This window comes from Sinocyclocheilus anshuiensis, unplaced genomic scaffold (genome assembly GCF_001515605.1).
Source record: "Sinocyclocheilus anshuiensis isolate Anshui unplaced genomic scaffold, SAMN03320099.WGS_v1.1 scaffold1425, whole genome shotgun sequence".
NCBI classification, from domain to species: domain Eukaryota; kingdom Metazoa; phylum Chordata; class Actinopteri; order Cypriniformes; family Cyprinidae; genus Sinocyclocheilus; species Sinocyclocheilus anshuiensis.
In genome coordinates, this window is record NW_015551044.1 from 1,108,168 (window position 1) to 1,130,805 (window position 22,638).

Genomic DNA, 22,638 nt, shown 5'->3' on the forward strand with positions numbered 1-22,638 from the left:
GAACGCGCGTCCACAAGTGACGCAGTAGAGATGAAAATGTGGAATAAAGTCGTTATTTTTGTTTTCTTTTGTTTTCAAGATGTCGAAAAGTTGAATTTAGACATGATGGCAGGCTAAAAGACGTACTTTCATTAAAACAGGGACCCGGTTGACATCAAGCAGTTTATATGTCCAATTTTTGTACAAGAATCACTCGTGTAAGACTGGAGTAATGATGCTGAAAATTCATAATTGCATCACAGGAATAAAATACATTTTAAAATATATTCAAATAGAAAACTGTTATTTAAAATTGTAATAATAGTTCACAATTTTACTGATTTTACTGTATTTTTAATCAAATAAATCCAACCTTGGTGAGCAGAAGAGGTTTTTTTCAAAAACAAACAACCCCAAAACTTCTGAATAGTAGCTATATGTAAATATTTAATCATAATATACTGTAATTTCAAATACATAAGTATATGAGAAAGGAAATGTATTTTGCATTGGTCCGACAGATGGCGCGCTGATCGCCCTAGAGACACAGTGGCAGATAACGTGCACAATATTCTGGCCCTTCTCATCTAAACACAGATACTGAACGTGACTTAATTTTGTCCGTGTTTAGTTGCCATCCTCAAACCCGCCAGATTTGTGAGATTACCTAGTTTGAGTGCTTGTTTTGGATGCTCCACTCACGTCTGTGCTCTGAACATGCGTTCATGGACGTCGCAACGCTACACAAGACCTGAAAGAAAAAAAAACGTTTAGGCAGTCCGTTCCTGCAGCTACTGGAGTTTTGATTAGACTTTTATAGAAACGGAGTGATTTGACAATTTTAAGATGTTTGGTGTGTAAAAAAAAAAAAAAAACAATGAATAGAAATGGAACCAAGACAGCAGTGTTCCAGGCCCACTCAACAGTTTAGAGCAGTTATTTACATGCATGTACGTGTTATTGTACACATACATTAGGTATGCAGAGAACGATTACAGGAAGTGAGTCTAAAGTGCCTTGGGATGAAAAACTCTGGCATCTTAAATTCTCTTTCATCTTTCTCTTTCACTTGCTTGGTTTTCTCCATAACACTGTAGTCGGTTCTTAGAAGAAGCTTCTTTTAGGATGTTAATAACGTCTAGTTCACTCGCAGTTCATCTGTCATGTGTGTTTTGCTCCGTGTTCCTGGATTGTGAACATTCCAATGTTATTCGCACACTCCGAGGTAGGATTTCCCATAATCCCACAGTGACATGCATTAATAACACAACCTGTCTCCCCCTGGATAGCTTCAGTCTGATGAACCATGTCAGCTTAAAGAACTCTTCTGAAGACAGTTGCTTCACCTACACTGCAATAGGGATGCACGATATATCGGCCACCATATCGGTATCGGCCGATAAATGCTCATTTTTTCTGTTATCGGTATCGGCCCGATAAGAAAATTTGGCCGATATCTTAAAGCCGATAAATAATCGGCCAAAATTTTCATATCGGTGCATCCCTACACTGCAATGGTCATGAGATCCCATCCAGATGTAAGCTTGCATCCCAGGCATTTTACATTGAACACATTTTTACCGAAAAAAAAAATCTATTTAAAATAAATGCTGTTCTTTTGAACTTTCTATTCATCATAGAATTCTGAAAAAAATCCCCCCAAAAAATTTAATTGTAAGTTGTCATTTCACAATATTACTGTATTTTTGATCAAATAAATACAGTTATTGTGAGCATATGAAACTTCTTTAGAAAAAACAACAATAAAAATGAACGGTGTTTTATATATACCTATACATAATGAAATTTGTTTAGTGCATGGAAGTATGTAAATTGTGAAACCTGCGATCGATCTCCTCCATCACAACTATATCTAACAGACACCTCTCTAGACAGACAGTATTTAGCGAGCATCTCCATTCTCCTCTGGAAGCCCACCGTTCCCGCCTAATCCAATTCTCCAATTTCAGCTTCCTCTCAGATCAAACAGATTAGCGCAGTTGACGAGCCGCGTTCCCAGGGATCAGATAAGGTTTCTGCAGCAGGACACAGCCTTTGCAGTCTGGCCCAGCCGGGGAGGCGACGAGAAGGCCCGAGAGAGACCGTTTTGGGGTTTTTGTGTGGGTCAGACCCTTTGGATTCCCTAGGAGTCAGGTTACCGTGAAGCGTCTCTCCTGGGAATGATGGGATGCCACAGAAATCATCAGTTATTGTACTCGGGTGATGTAAAACCTCAGTGAACGGAGCGATATGTCACCACGTCGCTCGCGTCCAGTGGCCTTGTTCTGCAGACAGGTGAAGACACCTGTGCTATTACACCTGCCCATATTCCCTGCAGGCCCGGAGACGGCTGTCAGCGACACATGAAAGCAACCCTGCGACACACCCCAACTATGGCCTTCCTGTTCCCATAATGCCTTCTGGGCACGGATAGGCTTGTTGACTTGTCTGGGATCACGTGGATGATCCTGATGACGAAGAGGGAGAAAAGAAAGGAAGAGAGGAAGATGCACACAAAGGCCAGTCTTTGTTTGACGTTATGAACACATGCTATCATGTGTTCACATTTGCTCCTGGCTGTCTGTGCGGTGCGTTATTTTACTATTTATCCCAGTTTCTTATATCCAACACTTTCTAATATCCTATCCCACAAAGGAAGCTTTTTCCTCCATATCTTCGTTTTTGAAATATGTTTGTCCAGTGCTGGCGAGGACAGGATGTTTATTCTAGTTCTTATCGTGACTTTTTAATGACGCTTAATTGTGTGTTTTAATGTTCTTTGCGTCGTCAAACTGCACCCTGCCAACCTTCCAGCCGCTTCGCATTTTACTCTGTTTATGAGAAGACGGCTAAAGACGGCATGGAGCTGCTCGGGGCATTTTACCGCAAAAAGGTGCGGAGGAAGCAGAAAACGAACCTCGGGAGATCGGACCGGGCGCTTTGCAAGGCACCGTCGGAGGCCGGCATCAACGGTCTGGCCACGGGATTGATCTCTAAAGTGCTGAGACTGACTGCAAGGTAACTGCTGAGCGGTCGGTAAGGGAGGATAGCGAGGGAATGATGGGTTGTAGGTCAGGTAATGCTTTAACCAAAATGCTACTGGGTTTGAGGAAAGGCCTTGACTACTTGCTTTATAAACCTGCCAAGTTAAAGGAAAATAAAATTCTGTCATGATTTAAGTCACCCCAAACCCATAGAGCTGTCTTTCTTGTGTGGATCATAACCCCATTGACATTCATTGAATGGGATTTCATTTTTACCTGTAATTCCATTTCTAATTGTAATACTAGTAGTAGTATTTACAGTCACTTTAAAAGCAGTGTTTTTGGTCACACTTTATTTTAAGGTCCAATTCTCGGTATTAATTAACTATCAACTATAATTTTTGCCTCAATAAACTCCTAATTATTGCTTAGTAGTTGTTAAGTTTAAGTAGTGGGTAGGATTAGGGATGTAGAATATGGTCATGCAGAATATGTGCTTTATAAACACTAATAAATGACCAATATGCTAGTAATATGCATGCTAATAAGCAACTAGTTAATAGTGAGAATTGGTCCCTATACTAAAGTGTTACTTAACATTTTTTAGTATTATTTACTGTATATACTGTTATAATATTTCTTCATATTTTTAATTTGATTTCATTTTTAGATTTTAGGTTTACATTTTCAATTTAAGTTCAACTTATAATAATTTTGTAATGTGTTTCTGTCTTAATTTCATTTTATTATTTTTTATTATTATTTCAATTTACAAAAATGTTTTAATAGTTCTATTTTTAGTTAACGATAATCACCCTGTCTTAAAGTATTTTATATTATGACATATAAATAATCTCTTGTCGATCAGGTCATCCAGGGCATGAATCCACAATCTGAATATGATATGATTAATCATTCCAGCAACTATTTCAAAAATGCAACATAATTATCCTCCCTAGATAAAATATCTGCGATACTGTGAATCTACTTCTAGATCAGCGTTTCCTGTTTACACGAGAATTTCCGATCTAACTGCAGTTCGAACCATCATAAGGTGGTCAAAAGTGTTTTCTGTTCTTTGCTCAACATTGATTGCAAATGTTAAACTTATGGGAGTCATTATGACAGATCTTGTCCAAATCTTGCCTGGTCAGAAGGAGCGGCCCTTTGGAAGAGGGTGTGTTAAAGCAGCAAGAAAGTCACTTCCATAGCAACATGTCATAAAAGCCAGATGTTTTGCAGATGCAGTGTCAGATCTGTCTCCATAGAGCAGGGTCAAAGTTCAAGGGAGTGGGTTGTTAAGGAAACAATCTATGTGGAGGCTAAGACACTTCATTGTCCTGAGAAATGTGATCAGTCTGAATCATGTAGGTGCAGCTTTGTGGAGGACATTGCAGCTCCTCAAACAAAGACTTTTTATCTTTTTTTATTTTGTAGTGATTTATTATAATAGTACCGTTTCTTATTTTGTTTAATATTTTGGTTTATTATTGTCATAATGATATATATATATATATATATATATATTAGGGCTGCAAAATTAAATTCATATTTAATTTTATAGTCATATACATTATAAAAAAAAAACACATTTTAAAAGTTGCATTAAGCATTTAAAGCATTTGAAATCACAATCACAATTTTTTTATCAGAAAAGAAGCAATTAGATTTTCCCCCCCAAATCATACAGTCCTACTTCCTAAAAACGTTCCCACCGCTTGCACTACAATACTCATGCCCTAGAACAGGGGTTCTCAAAGTCTTCATTCAAAGGTCCAAATCTGAATTTTCATCAGTGTCAAAGGTCCAGACCGGAACAATTGGTTATTACAAAACTTGTTTTTAATAAACATACATAACATGCATAACAAATAAACATTTAATTAAAAAAAAAAAAGAAGTGCCCTTTGCATTCAAAATACATTAATAACAAGTGCAAGAGTGGCAAAACAATTAATTTAAGTGTCAGCAATAGAGGTCGACTGATAAGTGTTTTTCTCTGGCCAGTGCCGATATTTAGAAATCAGGGCAGCCGATATATGATGCTGATTTTTTTTGGGCCGATATGTTTGGTCGATTTTCTTTTTTTTTTTCCCTTTTCTCATAAAAGAGAGTAGAGTAAATGTTTATTGCAGGGCACAAGATGGTAATAGTAGTAGTAGTAGTAGCCTAATTCATATTAATAGGCCTAATACATGGCTCAAAACTCAAGCACCTTCTCAAAACAGTTCTGAAGCATGCTTTTTGTTTATGTTTGCTGACAGACACCAGTGTTTCCCACAGACTTGCAAATGCAAATTCATTCTCTGCCAGCAGGAGGCGCTGTTGGAGCGGGAGAAGTATAGAGGTTTCCCCGGTAACGACTGTAATCAAATAAGCACTGCGCTCACAAACGCTACTTTATCAGGCATTACAAGAAAGACGAAATGAAAATGACATTGAAGCTTTTCTGAAGACAGTCGGTTCTTATACATTCATATAAAAACACCCGCCTGCATTTTAATATTGAAACGTGCAGTGCTCAGTTTATTCAACGAAGTATAAGCCTTTTGGAAAATCTATTTGTGGCGGTCAGTTTTGATATTGTGACGGGCCGCCACAAATAAATCAATGTATGGGAAACACTGGGCACTGCTATAAGTCAAATAGCCATAATCTAAGTGATAACAAAAATTTTAAAAATACTCATATTAGCAGTGAAATGTCGCCTGATTATGTCAAACGTCATATGCTCACTGGATGTCATGACAACAAATGTCATGAGGGAAAAGTTTCAATATCTCGATGCTTTCATTTTGGACCATCTTAAAAAGGCATTAAAAAAAACTAAACAAATGATTTACAAGTTTAACATGCGTTTATTAAATTAGGAAATATAATTAGTGCTCTTGAAATACGAAATGGGGGCGGGTCCGGATTGAATTCCCCCAGGAGTCCGGACTTTGAGAATCACTGCCCTAGAACTTTAATGCTCCATTCAAGCCCAGAGTTACAGAATGGCGCAATTCTAGAAGAGCACTAACAGAGGTATGTGCTACATTTGCCCAGTCAGCTGACTGAACATGATCTTTAGTCTCATACTGGCTTTGTCTTTCTGGCTACTGATCTCACACCATCATTAAAGACCTTAGTAGGTCACTTCAGTCAGCAGACTGGTTGGGCACAAACTGGCATTGTGTGTGTGTGTGTGTGTGTGTGTGTTTGTGTTTGAATGTCTGGAGCAGCAGTAGGTACAGACAGTCTGCTGATCGTTTTATGAAAAACATTCATTATGTTCCACGCAGTTTGAAACCAAAAATGTTTTTGTTTTATACAATGCCGGCATTCTTGCCATGTTTCGAAAACAGTTCAACACTCTATGCCAAAAACAGAAATAGAAATCTACTTCCAGCTTCCCAGAATTTTATTTCTCATTCTTATGAATTAATATTATAATATATAAATGTTCAATCTGTCAGTGACTAAATTAGGAAATATCTATTTACTGATGTTTATATAGTGAGATTCTGGTAATAAGGCAGTGCCCCATTCTTCAGGGATGTTTTGATCCTCAGTGGCCTTGACTACACAAGACAATGCATGCTGTATGTTTACATTAAACTACATTGACTTCTCGCCAAACTATGTTTTTGTATTTTAGTTTAGTCTTTTGTGAAAGCATAGTCACTATATTTGTGTTTAACTTTATGCATTTGAGTTGCGTTCTGCAAAAGAAATGCATAGATTTGTATGTCTTTAAATCTCTCTTTCCCAGACGGAGTGAGCCTGGATCTCGACCTCATTCTTGGCATTCTACGAAGCTGGGCGAGGGCCCTCAGGACTCAGACAGCATGATGCAAGTCACCCAGGGTGGTGTGGGAGCCCCCTGGCACCAGAGCTACCACTCCAGGTCAGTGCAACTCAAACACAAACACACCTGAAATCTGATGCCTCTGTTTAAGAGCAAACAATGTAACAATCTGCCTTTCTTCTATATTTCACAAGGATAGCATGTCAGATTCAATCATGACCGAAATATAATAATGAAGATGACATTTTTTTACAGTTCCCAGCAATGCAACTGAAGGATCGGCCAAGTCAGCTTAGCAATAATCCACTAACAATGAAGACATTTATTCAGAGAGAGAGAATATTGCGTCCTTAGTTTGGGTTGCAGCACCTGATTTGACTTCATGAGGTGTTTCCTATAAATTGCAACCTCTTGGGCAATTTTTCCAATTTTATTGATTAATTCGAAATTTTATATTTTGCTGCAATTACATTTTTTAGAAATCGAGGAATCACGATTTTGAATAGAAATATTACCAAACGTTAGAATTAGACAATATGCCAATGATAACAGTGAAGAGAAAAGAATGATCCAACCACATGTTGGTGCTCGTGATTAACCGCTCACATGTGACACGCTCTGTGATGGACAATAAGTAGAATATATCGCTAGGTGCCATTTACACAGAATGCGCTTTTGTGTTGACAAAGATGCAACGCAGGCAGTGGAATAGGAAAAAATGCAAGAAGATAGGAGTTTAACTTCTTTTAACTTGAGCGCCACATTTTTAGAATGCCGTTTCAGCAAGTGCAACAGTCAAAGTCATGTTTACATAGAATAAACAATGGAAAAGCAGCGCAATCGAATAAAAAAACCTGTAAAGAACTACTACTGTATGTCTGATATTTCATGTTTGCATCATGGTGACAGGCTGAAAGCTGCTGTTCATTGTTTTTATAGAACATTTATAGTTAATAATAGTCTACTGGTCTTATACCTTCAGTCATTTTGAATTTTAATTACCTTGACTTTTGAGAATTTTTTTAAAGCATTTTCCTTGTATTATTTCTGAACATATAATATGTATAAGACAAGTTTGTACAATATGTAGTTGTAGTTCATGCATCTTTTCTGTTTAACAAGTGATTTGTTTAACATTTACATCATGTTGACAACCTCATGTGTGGTGCAGTTGGAAAAATAAATATTCCAATTGGAATAACTTGGGTTAATAAAGAAAAAGTTACTTGAATCATGTTGTAGTTACATTTTCAAGTTGACTAGTTCAAAATTGTAAAAATCGAGAATTGGTCAAACATTCTGAAAAAAAAAATCGAGATTAAATTTTTTTGCCATATCACCCAGCCCTACTCTTGAAACATGAATGTTATCGAGCATGCCACATACATAAACTAAAATATTTTAAATATGCTCTTGACTGTTTAATTTAAATGGCACGTGTGTGTATATTCATAACCAATGGCTTGAAAGGTCCATTACATTAATGTTTCTAGATATGAATGTTGATTATCTCAGTCAGAAGTGACTCTATTGTCTTTCTGTTGATAGTTTTCCTGTTGTGTATGATCATGGACATAATTTATTTAGTTGCTGCATACTTCCCCCCCCCAAACATTCAAAAACCTTGTGCGCTTGTTATCTCGGTCATTATCACTGTATTTAGTCCAGAACGTTCAAGGGCCATCAATGATGACACTGAAAGAAAAACATTTAGAGTGTTTGAAGGGGACCAGAGAGCTAAGCATTGACGCACGGTCAAATGAAAAAAACATTCTTTGGGATGACACTCCCTCAACAACCCTCTGAAGGTTCCCATGGCAATGGTCACCAATAACGTTCCACTTTTTGAGACCCGGTGGTCATTGTTTGATGGACTGACTTGTGATTGGTTGATCTAGTTCTTAGAGGGGTAACTGCAGAGCTGTTGACAATGGGTCAGTGACATCATGTTAATTATACCAGCAGAAATACCAGCGGCCTGATTCCAGCTTTCAGAGTCCGGCAATCACATACCCAAAAACGGGCAGTCGCCTCAGCAGACCCAGTGCATCACACGCAAAAACGTATTGCCATGATTCCAACATTTACGTAGCCGATTCCAACCTTTACGTAGCCAATTCCCACAGTCAATGAGTTTGGTAACAGATCTAACGGTGTAGATTTGCCACATTATCATTAGGCCAGGGAAGAGAGAAGAGGAAGTACGAAGAAAGGAAATCTCAATGCAAATTCACTACAACTTACACACCAGATATGTTGTAAACAGTCCAGACATCAGTAACATCAATTGCATAACAGTTATTCTTATCAGGCGTAATCTAATCTTTGTTCTTTATAGTGAATAATTGAGTTGCAAGGATAGCAAACTCAAATTGTGGCTATGAACTCATTCTTATTTCATAAGAAGTAGTAAATCAATGTCTTTGATGTCTGTCCAAGTCTTTAACAGCTACTAATTTAGCTCAGACCGACAACCAGAACAGCATCTCGATCTGCAGTTATATTATCCCAGGAAAAATGATTGTTCTTAGGTCTATTCTTATCTTTTTCCCCATCCCAGTAAAATAATGAGAATTACTTTTGTATTTAATTGCATGTTATTTTGTGCATTGTCCTATCTCAATATACTACAATTCATTTAATAGAATTTTTTGTTAAACTGTTGACCTAAGTTATTTTGAGTCATTGATGTTTTCCATTTAATCTAATGACCCTAAATAACTTTAATATACAGTTAATACTATATTACACATGTGTCTTTTGTTTTTTTTTTCAGCAGTGCCTCAACCACAGACCTATCGGGATTTGAGACAGGATTCCTTAGGAAGAGCCCAGATCAGTACAGTTCCCGGGGCAGCATGGAGAGCCTAGACCACACTCACCCAGCCTACAGCTCCTGCTATCAACTATCATCATCCAAATCCTCCAGTAGCATTGATCATCTGCACAGCAAGCGGGATTCTGCATACAGTTCCTTCTCGACCAGCTCCAGTATCCCAGAGTATCTTGCGGCGGCACCATTGTTTAACAAGGAGAGGTCATATTCCATGGAAAACGTTCCACAGAGAGAAGGGATGCAGCAGGCTGATATACGCTACATACGCACTGTGTACGACCCCCAACAGGGTGTGTCTGAAGAGCATGAGATCAGCTCTGCAGCCCTTATGAGATCCAGTGACAGCAGAGCACAGTCTAGAAGTGGGAATGTCTCAGGCCAGATCTGTCATCGTGGCAGCAGTAGTAGTGGAAGCAGTGGGAGTAGCGGAAGCACCTCCAGCTCACAACGCCACAGTGTTGGGCCAGTCTGGGATCCAGTGCACAACCGGCACTCCTATGAGAACCTAAAGGGGGCTCCAGCCCCTCCATTACGCAGTGACAGCTATGCAGCATTTCGCAATCATGAGCGTCCCAACTCCTGGTCAAGTCTTGAACATGCTCGGTCGCAGCGGGCACTTCACAAGGGTTCCTGGCATCACTCGAGTGGTTCTGTGGCAACAGGAAAGTCCTCGTTTGGTGCTGAAGGTCAGTTGCACACAGTCATAGAAAAAAGCCCCGAAAGTAGCCCCACCACCAAACCTAAACAGGGTTTTCCTCAGGCTGCACAACCCGGTCGCCTCATGTTACCCACTAGTATCTACCCTGTTCCACCTCCCGAACCTCATTTTGCACAAATTCCAACCAGCAACCCAAGCTCTGGAACTGTATACCCAGCACTGGCCAAGGAGAGCAAGCACAACAATAACTGTGACCACTTGGGTGGACCAGTAAAAGAGGACAGGGTCACCGTTGAAAATGGATACCAAAGCAATGCTCCTAGCTCAAACCCTGTCCAAACTCATGTTTCGGTACAACCAAAGCTGTCCGATAGAGTGCAAGATGACACTCAAGTCAAACCTGGTTTTTATCGACCTCATTGGCAACCACAAATGCAGAAGTCACAAACGCCATATGTACCCCAGGAAAGGAGGGACCCTTACACCCCTGTGCAACCAAGAGGAGAGAGACCAAAGTTATCTCTTGGTATGGAGGATTACGACAACTACAGGCCACCTCAAGATGAAGAACAAAATAAATGCAAAGAGCAAAGCATCCATCCAGACCCAGTTTACACTGGGAAAGTTTCACAGGGACAAGTTGCTCAAACACACAGAGGAAACTTCATGCAAACTCAAGGAAGTGACCACATAGTAAAACCTTCAAGGCACTACAGTGACTCTAGTGCTCTCCAGGAGAGAGGTCAAGACCTGGATCACCCCCTGACCAGATTGGAGAATGCACTTGCTGAGGTTCAACGATGCGCCAGTCCCGAAAGTACAACTAGCCAATCCAGTTTCCAAAGTGAGCATAGCATGTCCGTGCTGGAGAAAGTAAGTCATTTTGAGAGACAGCAAGTCAAACCTCGCAGTCATAGCAGCCTCTCCCACCATGGTTCTATGGCTCGTCCGAGCCAAACGCCACGACCTTCCAGTGCCAAGAGCTCCTTCTCTGGTGTAGAGGATGTGCGCAACATGTTGGAGAGAAGCAACAGCTCGGTTCCTCATGGGAGAACTCAAAGTACTTCTAGCATGGCAAGTTATGATGGACACATGGATGTGCACCAAGATTTCCTAACAAGACGTGGGAGTAGTGATCATGTCCAACATCGACAGCCTGTTGTTGCCAATAAGACCTGTCTTCAAAGAAGTAAGAGCACCTTTCAGCTTGGTGAGGGGAATGGAAAAGACATCCATGGGAAAGGTGACATTCATGACATCTTGGGCACCATCCAAGACACATCTTTTAACAGAGCATATAGAGACAGCATTAAAGATGCGCAGTCTATGGTTCTGAGGTCAACTTCCTTCAGAAGACGTGACCTTAGTGTTAACCCTCCACCAGTGCCAGCTAAACACATGTCTCTAGAACGAAAAGGACCCAGTACAAGTCCAAAACCAGCTACAACATCCCCACACACTCCAAAGGAATGCCATGTTGTTCCTGTTGAAGCACCAAACAGAGCCTCTACTCCTGACCTCCCCAGTGTCCCAGCTATTGGACCCCCAGTTATGCGGATCTGTGGACGCAAACGATTCACAACGGAGCAAAAGAAGCGATCGTATTCTGAGCCTGAAAACATGCATGAAGTTGGAGTGTTGACTCAGGAAACCAATCAGGCTGACAGGAAGGTTCAACAACAGTTTCTGGCAAGTGAGACGAGTGTTGCGGACAGACGCAGGATGTTCGAGCAGGTGGCGAATCGTAACGCTGACCCCAGATTTTTCTCCTCCAGGCCTGATTTGAAGCAAATGCAACAAGATGCACTTGTTGAGTATATGGAGCGCAAAACAGGTAGAAGAGTAGACGGACGTCCAAACCGCCCACATAGCGCTTATCTACAGTCCGCTTCTTCCTCTTCTGCTGACTCGCGAAGCCTCATCTCCACCCCAAGTATGAGCTCTTTGCAAGAGCCAGCATATGATGGCCTCACTGGTGGTAAATGTAAATCCTCCACCCTTCCAGCTGGAATGCAAAGCTCCTTTTACCCCCTTAGGGGAAGCCAAAACCACACACGGCCTGAGGTTTTTGGCCAGCAGTCAGAAGGCACAAATCCTGAATCTCAAAAATCAGGCCCAGTCCTGACCAGACATACCCTTCCGCAGCACTTGGAAGTCTCTTTTGAGAGACCCACCTCTGCCAGAAGCTCAGGGAGGTCAGCTTCAGCTGAGGATTTGCTGGACCGTAGTGAAGAACGTCCCATTTCTCAGCACTTTCGATCCAAGTCATCTCCTGTGGAGAACTTTAGTCAGGTAACACTCATTTATTAGCTGGGTGAACTTGACTGTGTCATTGGTTAGATCATTGAAGTGACGTGACTTCATACCACACAGTTAAACAATAATGTTCATGGCAGAGTAAAATATTTTAACCCCCTTATTGGATAGTTACAACTGATTACTCACTCAAGAGTTTCCTTAGCTAGAAAGCTAATGAAAAACCATCAGAACTGTAGAGAATCAGCAGTCACAAGCAAACTATAACATTTTTCTTCCCACCAACTTTTTTAAAAATGAAAATGGTCATCATTTGCTCACATTTATGTCACTAAAACCTAAATTATTTTTTCTGTGGAATGCAAATGAGGATATTTTGAAGAATGTTGTCCATACAATAAGAGTCAATGGGGTCCAACTGGACCTTGTTTTTGACACCAAAACTTGGACTCATTGTATGGACAAAAACAGTCTTCAAAATATCTTCTTTTTTATCTTTCACAGAAGAAATTATGTCTTGACATGAGGGTGGATAAATGATGGCATTTTAATTTTTGGGGCAACAGTTAAGCTGGTGTTCAGTGATAATCCGTGTATACGTTTTCAGCCAATTATGGTACTTGGTGGTCTGTCTGTTATAGGGCAAAAAAACAGTCCCTTTCCTATAGATGGGCAGATAATCGTTTTTTGTACCCACTCTTGGTGCTCCACAGGAAGAGGCCAGTGCTCCTCACTTCCTGTTTGGTGCCACAGAGCCTGGGTTTTAGTCAGAGATCTGACAGATGTACAACAGATAACTGCACTCCTTCTGTGCCAGAGGGGAGGAGTTGGAGATAATGGACAACCCGTCATGGTTTTGGGTTTAAAATATTTGGAATGGTTAAGAAAACCATTTATCTAGGAGAATAATTATCCTTTATGTAAACGATAATGGTTCTGGTATGATGATGACCGTGTACAGTAGACGTACAACTATCCTGTGAAATCCCAGACTATTCCAGCAACGCAAAATTGGAAATGGTTCAAGCAGGAGATAAAATACCAGCATGATGACATTGCTACTTGCTGATATTGTGGCTTTACATAAACCTAAACATTCTGGCCATGAAAAAAGATCAAAACCAAGCGCACCATTCAGGTCACAGTCTTTGCATCTGTTCACAGTTCATGCTAATTAAATACGACATAGTTCAGCTATGAGGATGTTGTCATGCTGTGTCTATTTTTATTAACTGATCTTAGTTTATCAGTAGTCATGGCATGCGCTTGAGTTTAAAATTAACATTAAAGTACCAACGTTCCCTAAACTTGAGGTAACCATGAAATAATGATTAATTTCTTGTTCCTGGTGAATGAAACTTCACTATTTTCACCTCTACCAGAAAGTGCTACAATGTCACCTGCTCATATAAAATATTATTTGTTCTCTTTTTGTCTAGGACTTCTTAGCCAGAGACCTTCAGTTGTTGAGAGTTTCCTCCAAGGAATCCTTTGAAAACAGGTTTGTGTATACATTAAAAAACATTCACTTCTCGTGTCTTACAAATAAAGTCCCATATACAACATGTGTAGATATTATTTTGCACAGAATTCACATACTAAAACAATTATACATATAAACATTTTTTCATTGGATGATCTATATTTGCATTCTATAGGCTTTAAATTAAGACAAATTTGCATGAGGAACATTTTTGTAATTCTTCACAAGAATTGTGCAGCCCTTTAAAGAGCAAGAATTTCTTTGCAAGTTCAAAACTATTTGAAACAGAGTTTTATGGAAATATTTACCCATAAAAGGTCTTAAATTAAGGACCAACCCTTAATCGGTCAGTGGCAGTGACAGAGTCCCGCTGCAGCTATTTTTGAGTTTGTTTTGTGCCATGCACAAATTCCCACCAGAAGGATAAATGATTTGCATTTAATTTACTTTAAAAATGACAGGTATTGGAAACCTGACAAGCACAACATAATGATGGTACTTTCTCATTTCATATGCATGTTTTAAAGGCACAATATGTAAGATTTACATAATCAGATATCCAAAAACTACTTGCACAGTGTGGTATATTTCATGCAGTTCTGTATTTATGTTATCCCAAAAGTTCCCAAGGATTTGTAAATCCAGAGAAATTCCAATTTTAAATAATGACTCGTCCCTAGTCATTGGCGCCTATCAATGACGTAATATCCGCACTATCCTCAGTTTCCGCTTGTAGTAACTATGGCAACACACAGACACAAATGCTGCTATACAGTTAACTTAAATACATTATGGCTGTTGCGAATAAAGTGAAAATGAAATGAAAAGTGTTGACCGCAGCATTAAATTTAGATCTGCTCAATGTTGTGCCATTATTTTTTACAAGTTTTTACAGTGTTGCGCATTATAACCAATCACACAGGAGTCTGTTGAGCTTATGAATGCAATAGCCAATCAGAGGCGTTCAGAAGATTTTTTTGTTCACTGCACGTGCTCACCGACTGAATTCAGCTCTCACGCGAATTCTCTCATAAACAACAAAGTGCAGATGTAAGTATGATGTAAGAGATTCATTCATCAAACCGTGTATAGACAGCTTTACTGATTATGAGTTTTTTGAGAGTGCTTAAACTCGCGCTAGACTGAAGTCAGTCATAATGTTTTTTGATAATGTAAATGTTCTTTGCTCGCATTCTCTTGTATAATTTATTCGCTGTTTGAATAACTGGGGAAAGTACATGTAATAAAAAAATAATAATTCATTACCTCATCCGGGAACATCCTCCTTCATAGCATCATCAAGCTTCGACTTTGTTATTGTTTTGAAAATGCGACCTCGAGTGGCGAAAACTTACATATTGTGCCTTTTAATAGGGTGTTGGCGAACATGGGACACAAACAGCCGTCAAGTTCAGCACGTATGGAGAGGAGTTACCAGCTAAACCAGGGTCCTGTCCAGCAAAACGCACCCGTGTTGAGGCGTGAGCGTCAGAGACATTCGGACCAGCCTAGAGCGCAGAGTGCTTCAGGTCTGGCTGCGTCTGTGGGACTCCCTTGCCCTTTCACCTCTCCAGGCACTGCTGCCAGCCTCGACTGGCATAACGGAGACAGACTGCATCAGCCCAACCTGGACTCTATTGCATTTCCCGAAACTGGCCCACATAGTCAGAAGAGTCCACTGGGAATGGTGCGGCAAAACTCCAGCGACACCAGCTCTTCTGAAGACACCCTGAAGGACTTCCCGTGTCCGGTGGCCACTCCGTCACCTCCACACCCAGAGGTCACGGGGTCACAACTTTGCACAAGGCTGCAAATCCTTCCCAAGAGCCCGGTTTCCCCAACAAAGCCACTTCTCTCTCTTCGGATCTCAGATTCTAACCTTGTAGATGTTCAGAGTATAACTGTGTCTCAAGATGATGATGAAGTGTTTTTTGTGCCTCCACCACCACCTGCACCACTGCCCATCAGAGAGACCGAGATTACGGAGGACTTCCCGCCTCTCACATCCCCAGTCGAGGAGAACGTGGAAGTGTCTTTACAGCATCCGGGACCATTACGGCCCATCAGGTAGAGACACTTCTTGTTGGTCTTGAAACAAGGTTTCTATCAACCAATCAGATTTGAGGGATTAAGGGCTTGAACAAGATGATTTTATGTGCCAATCGTATCCCTCGTGATTTTTTAAATGTAGGTTAGGGTTTGGCTTATGATTTGTTTGATAGGAATGTTGTTCCAAGAACAACAAACGAACATGTCAATCACATTCATCATGCTAAAATGTTACAGTACAGTCACATTTAAAGGAATGTTCTGGGTTCAATACAAGTTAAACTCATTCGTGACAATGTTGAATTCCACAAAAATCAATTGCAATTCGTCCTTTGTTTTCTTTCTTAAAAAAAACAAATCAAAAATCAAGGTTATATATATATAATATTTATATATATAAAAAGATGTATTTGTATATACAGTATAAAAGTGTATTTTTTCTGTAAAATATTGCGGACAAATGTAAAATATATTTACACAAATTAATATAGATGTTTGCTAAGTAATATTTATTTTAGACCATTTGTAATATATTTATCTAAATATATTTATATTGTATAAACTAATTTATTTATTTATAAAAAATAAAAAAAAACATTTTGCATTTACCCAAAAAGTATTTTAAGTTTGGAAATGTATTTTCCTGACACTTGAAGTACATTCTGTAATATATTTTGGCATTTGAAGGTTTAAACTAAATATTTTTTCCATTTGAAAAATATATTTCCTTAAATTGTGCTGCTTACAACATGTATTTCTAAATATATTTTGGCCAGACTCCATATGGGTAATTAAAATGGAAGTTTTCTGCTTTTGGAGCAGAATTTAAAAGCAGAAATATGAAGCTTTTTAAACTGTTTTTCAGTTGTGTTAGGTTAGTTAGCTTTTTTTTCACTGTAAAATCACTTTAACACGTGTATTGTGCATGTCTTGTGACTGCACTATTGAAACAGTTAACAATTTACAAATTGGCTCCATTTGCTTTCTTTGTAAATGCTTGATTTAACCCAGATTTTGCTTGCGTTTTATGTTTTTCAAAAGAAAAGGAAGGAATTGGTGGAAATTCATTTTTGTCATGCCGTCGATTGTACTGAATCCCAAATATCCTTCAGCCTCATTACCGTAACATGATTTTCTGTCATTTCACATTGCAGCAACCGTGAGAGTCTGACTGACGCAACAGCACATCGAGAGCCTGAGCGGCCATCGAGCGACCGCACGACTCCCTCGGTGAGCCCTGACAACACCAGCGCTGCCTCTCAACCCCAGCCGCCCGTCAGCGCTCCTCCAGAGCAGGACGCCTCTGAGATCCTGGGTGCCGACTACCATCTGCTGTCCAGACGAGAGCGGACACAAGCCGAGCTGCTCGTGGAGACTTTAGCCCGAGAGCTGGTGAGCCACGACAAATCCCTCACCTCGCTCCTGGACACCTGGGCAGGTAAAACCACCCTGGATCTGATGGAGGACATCTTCCCATCACACAGCAGCCATCTGAGTGACAGGTGAGTGCTGAACAGATGGTGAAGGTAAAGCACAGGAATCATGTATATAGCGTTACCCAATAATCAGGTGGATTTCATGCTCACAGGACCAATAAACACAAGAGCTCTTTGTTAAAAGCCGATTATATTAGTGCTCACAGGTCACGGCCTAATTTTATTGCGTTAACTCTGTTGTAAAGATAATGACACACTTCTGTATGTTTCCTGTATTTAGTGCATAATTCACTCATGTGCCTTAGAAAAAAGCGACTGAGGCGGTACTGTGGTACAGAGATGGTTTTGGATGATAATATTGCGGTGCTTTGATGTATACCATTAACTCAATGATTGCTGAACTCATTTACCATATTATTTACATGGTACACAAGGTATTGAATGACTAATATGGGATTTTTAATGGCTGTTAATGATATCTAGAAACCAGGATGCAGTGTTTTTACTCTTAGCTAAAACTAAAACTATTAAGAATTGTTTTCCAGTAATTTAAATAAAGGAGAATAAAATAGAACAGAAATATTAGATGAAATACTTCAACTTAAAAAAATAAATAAATTATAATCATTGCCTTGGCAACTAAGTGAAAATAACAAGTACCAAAATTACTAAATCTAAAACGCGAATAAAAAATATGTTATATAAAACCTAATAAAAATGTTAAAAGATCAAAAATTAACAATAATAATAATAATAATAATGAAAACTACAAATATAAAAAAAATAATTTTTTTATTTTATAATTTTATGAACCTATCATTTAGTATTAATAAATACTATAATTGTATATAAATAATACTATAATAATACTAAGATGGCTGATATGTACTGAATGAAATTTCAAAAATTAAATGGATAATAATAGCTCAAATGGTCTAATAGCCCAAAATCTGTGTTACATAAAATATATTCAAAAGTAGGTGTTTTTATCTTTTGACGAGATTATTGGTAGATTTAAAATGGTATTTCACCAAGCAGACATATAATATAAATTGCTATATCATTACTCCAAGTAAAGAATACCGTGGTCCAAAAACATGGTCTTACATACTAAAAAAAAACCTTCAATGTAATAAGATATCCATGTGCTCATATAAAACAAATACACTGATCTAAGGTGCCATATTTTACCATCATTTGAAAGAAAACATGAAATATATTCATTGAAAACAGGATTTGTAGCTTTATGTTCAACACAAACATACCAACGGCATGCTTGGAAAGATATCAAACACATGGGAACTCATAGATAAAACAGATGAATCTTGTGATGATCTTGATTAGTTTTGTCAGATTTTTCACAGTTCGTCTCTCACGCTCTCTGGTCTATAATAAGAGGCGATGCGCTAATCAGCGCAGGACTACACTTACATCTAGTGGCCGATCATGAAATACACACATTTCACCATCTACCTGCTGAATGGAGAAACTTGTGACACGCACAGATACTAGACACGGCTTTGCAGACATGTTCATAAAATATATTGTTTAATAACAATATTACATTTTCTTTCTTAAATAAACTTTTTAGTTTTAGTGCATTAGGATTATGCATGCATAAATAATTAACAAAACTGAAAAGTATGGTACTGCCATGTATTGTTTGGACATAATACCATGAAAAAAACAGCTTTTTGCACATATACTAGGATAATAGCTTGTTTTTTACATTTATTAATTTGGCATTTTGATTTTTATCCAAAGCAAATACATTTTCTTAAATCGGTTTATGCATTTATTTACTGTATGTACTATGGTAACAGCACAGTCAATTGTTTTAAAACATCTATCTGTCACTTATAAAACAGTTTTACGCCTGATTATACGTGGTGTGTGTTTGTTCTGTTGAGTCACTGAAATAAACGTGGAATTGCGTGTGCTCTGTTTGACACGGGGAATGTGGATTTTAGCCATTCTCTGTCCCTCTATCTGACTAAATAGGGCATTCAGGAGTAAAACTCTTTGTTTGGTGTGTTTGACCTCCATTAGGGCTCAAGATGGTCCAGATACTCCCTCTCAGGCTGCTCCAAGAAAAATGGAAACCAACCTGGATGACGAAGAAGATTACTTGAATCAGAAGGTCAGATACACATTTATAAATAAAAATATATTAAAAATAAATAGGAATAATAATTAAGAAATGTACGTAACTGCAACCTATCAATTATCAATACATTTCTAATGTATGAATATTTTATACATGCATTTTATATATTTATGTATGTTTCAGCATCTAATAATAATATTAAAGCCTATCAAAAAAATAGATTTATATTTGTAATGCATAAATATTTTTATAGAAAGATTTGACATATTTTTTTACATCTAATAACTAGAAAATATATTTTGATAGGTTTAATTATTGATATTTGTTTTTCATAAACAAATGTAATTATTATTTTAACATTTAATTATTTTATTATGATTTCAATTATTTGTAATGTCTAAAAATAACTAAGAAATATAAGTAACTAAACCCTATCAAAAATATTATATTTGTAATATTTTTATACATAGATTTAGTATATTTATGCAAATGTTTTAACATCTAATAATTAGTAAATATAAGCACTCACCAAATATAAGCAACCTACCAAAATATATTTATATTTGTAATGCATAAATATTTTTTATTTTTATGCACACTTTTTATGTTCCTTTATGTAAATATGTTTTAACATCTAATAATAACTAAGAACTATACGTAACTAAAAGCTATCAAAAATATATTTATTTTATAATTTATAAATATTTTTTATACACACACACACACACATATATATATATTATAGTTATATATTTGTTCAAAAATATATGCATAAATATTTTTAATATTTGTATACAGAAATTGTATATATTTATTAATGTAAATATGTTTTAACATTAAAAATTAACTAGTAAATATAAGTAACTAAAATCAATCAAAAATATATACTGTAATATATAAATATTTTTATACATATATTTTAGATTTATGTAAACATGTTTTAACATCTACTTTTTTGGCCACTTTTGTACATTCTGAATTATATTTTAAGATATATTTGGATTTGATTTATTTATTTGCTTGCTTGCTGTGTGGTAACAATGATTGCATTGTTTACACTCTCATACTGGATTCATATTGTATTCACTGAATGCAGTGGCACATAAATGAGCACAATGACACAAAGCCATTCTTCATTTCCCCCAGTCAGTGTGTTTGCTGATGGTGCAGTGTTGTGTCTGGTCCTGCAGGTGGAGCTGTTGCAGGCGCTGCGGGTGAGCATGCGGTCGCTGCAGGGGGAGAGAGACGGGCTCTCAGAGCAGCAGAAGCGCTTCACGGCTCTGGGCGAGAGCATGGAGGCTTTAGTTCAGCAACGCTGCAAACCCAACGAGAGAGAGAAGTACCGCATGTTCGTCGGAGACCTGGAGAAGATCGTCAAAGAAAATCAGCGACCACTAGATGGCACTAGCCCCAGTCACATGAGCGCATTCCATTGAGTACGGTTTTATTAATGTTACATTGTGTTTTCTTTGTTTCTTTTTGGTTTGGCTATTGTCTTCTACCGTAGAAATATAATAAAGATGTTTTATTGAAATTGTTCTAACTTAACTTGTCTTAAGACACAGAATAGCTTATATTAATTTTACCAAACAAGAACTTTGTTGACGGTACCTTGTTTTTTTTTTTTTCTTTCTGTAATTCAACGGCACGTTGTCAATTATTCCTTCCTTGTAGGCTATTATTATTATTATTATTATGCAAAGATGAAGTTGACGATGCTGATTAGCCATCTCTGCAGTACGAGAGAAATGCACCTTTCATATAGGCCTACAGCATTGCAATCGCTGCAGTCTGTTCATTATCAGAATAAAATACAGTCAACCAAACATATACACTAAAGAATCTAGATACACTGGTTAATTAAAACAGTCCGTAGTACAATCCGTGCCGTTCAGCCTGAGCTCGGGCCAAGCACATATTTGCTCATGTGAAGAGTGATTTTTCATGTGAAGACCATGATTTTTATTTTTTTTTTGGAAAGCGGTTTAAGTACAAAGCCTAGTTTACATAGGCCTAATAAATAATAGTCTGTTGCATTCAAATTTAAATAGCCAACATTGTGAATATGGAAACATTTGGATTTGTGCCAAATGAGAGCGTAAGAAAGAGGATTATAGGGCCAAACAATTAAAACAAAAACATCTCCAGAATAAAGTCATTAGCCTATAATGCGAGATTAAACTCATTAAATATCCAGAAAAATGTAGAAATTAAATATTGAGAATAAAAATAATTAAATTTCGAGTCATTCATCAGCATTGTCAACTTCATCTTTGCAGACACTGACTCAGAAAACAGTTTAGTAATAAGTCGCCTAAATAAAATATGTTCTAGCTATTTTTGTGATCCGCTTGAGCGCAGAATATGCTTATAGCCTATAAAACGCTTGTTTAGTATGGTTTAGTTTAAGTTAATTGAATAGTTTAATTAAATATAAACATACGATTACTAATGGCTTAAATGAGCGACTATAATAGCCCTTTTAATAATAATCATATTAATAATACAAGGAAGGAATAACTGACAACGTGCCGTTGAATTACAGATATCAATTATATTAACAATTGTCTGGACACATTTCCAGACTCTTGCTTCTTAGACTGATGACAGATCTGCAGTTTTTCGTTTTCGCTAACTGTAAATACTTTTACAGCTGTGCGTGGATCGCGAGCTGTGTGTGTGTGGAGTGTGGATTGCTAAAAGGGCGGAACGAAAGTCTCAAAATTCAAATGAATCAAATAGAATCGACTCAGAAGTCAGAAGACGCGTGTCACCTGATCCACAAATGCACATTTTAATCGCTACATGCACAAATCATGATACTTCAATACAAACTATAACATTTGTATTCACAAATATGTCTCTATTTGAACAAAATGCTGCACATTAATGTAATTCTAACTCTGCAGAAACCGGTTGAAAAGCATTTCAGTGTAGTGATGCACATGACGCACATTTTCAAATCGTGTACACGTTAATGAATTGCACTGGGCCTTGTTCGTTGGTAGTTGTGTGTGTTGTGTGTGTGAAATGCTGTAAACTGCGAAAATGAAGTCTCAA

At 37.9% G+C, this 22,638-nt stretch overlaps 1 protein-coding gene across 1 annotated transcript in view; it reads left to right on the plus strand.

The window, feature by feature from the left end:
• The window catches only part of LOC107661626 (protein Shroom3-like), a 57,923-nt gene that overhangs the window by 32,377 nt on the left and 2,908 nt on the right, over positions 1-22,638 (plus strand). Inside the window, exons 4-10 of the mRNA XM_016451290.1 lie at positions 6,718-6,852; positions 9,530-12,539; positions 13,943-14,004; positions 15,361-16,053; positions 17,190-17,537; positions 19,521-19,611; positions 20,769-20,951. Of these exons, the coding sequence (XP_016306776.1) occupies positions 6,718-6,852; positions 9,530-12,539; positions 13,943-14,004; positions 15,361-16,053; positions 17,190-17,537; positions 19,521-19,611; positions 20,769-20,951 (4,522 nt within the window). The remainder of the gene's footprint in view (positions 1-6,717; positions 6,853-9,529; positions 12,540-13,942; positions 14,005-15,360; positions 16,054-17,189; positions 17,538-19,520; positions 19,612-20,768; positions 20,952-22,638) is intronic.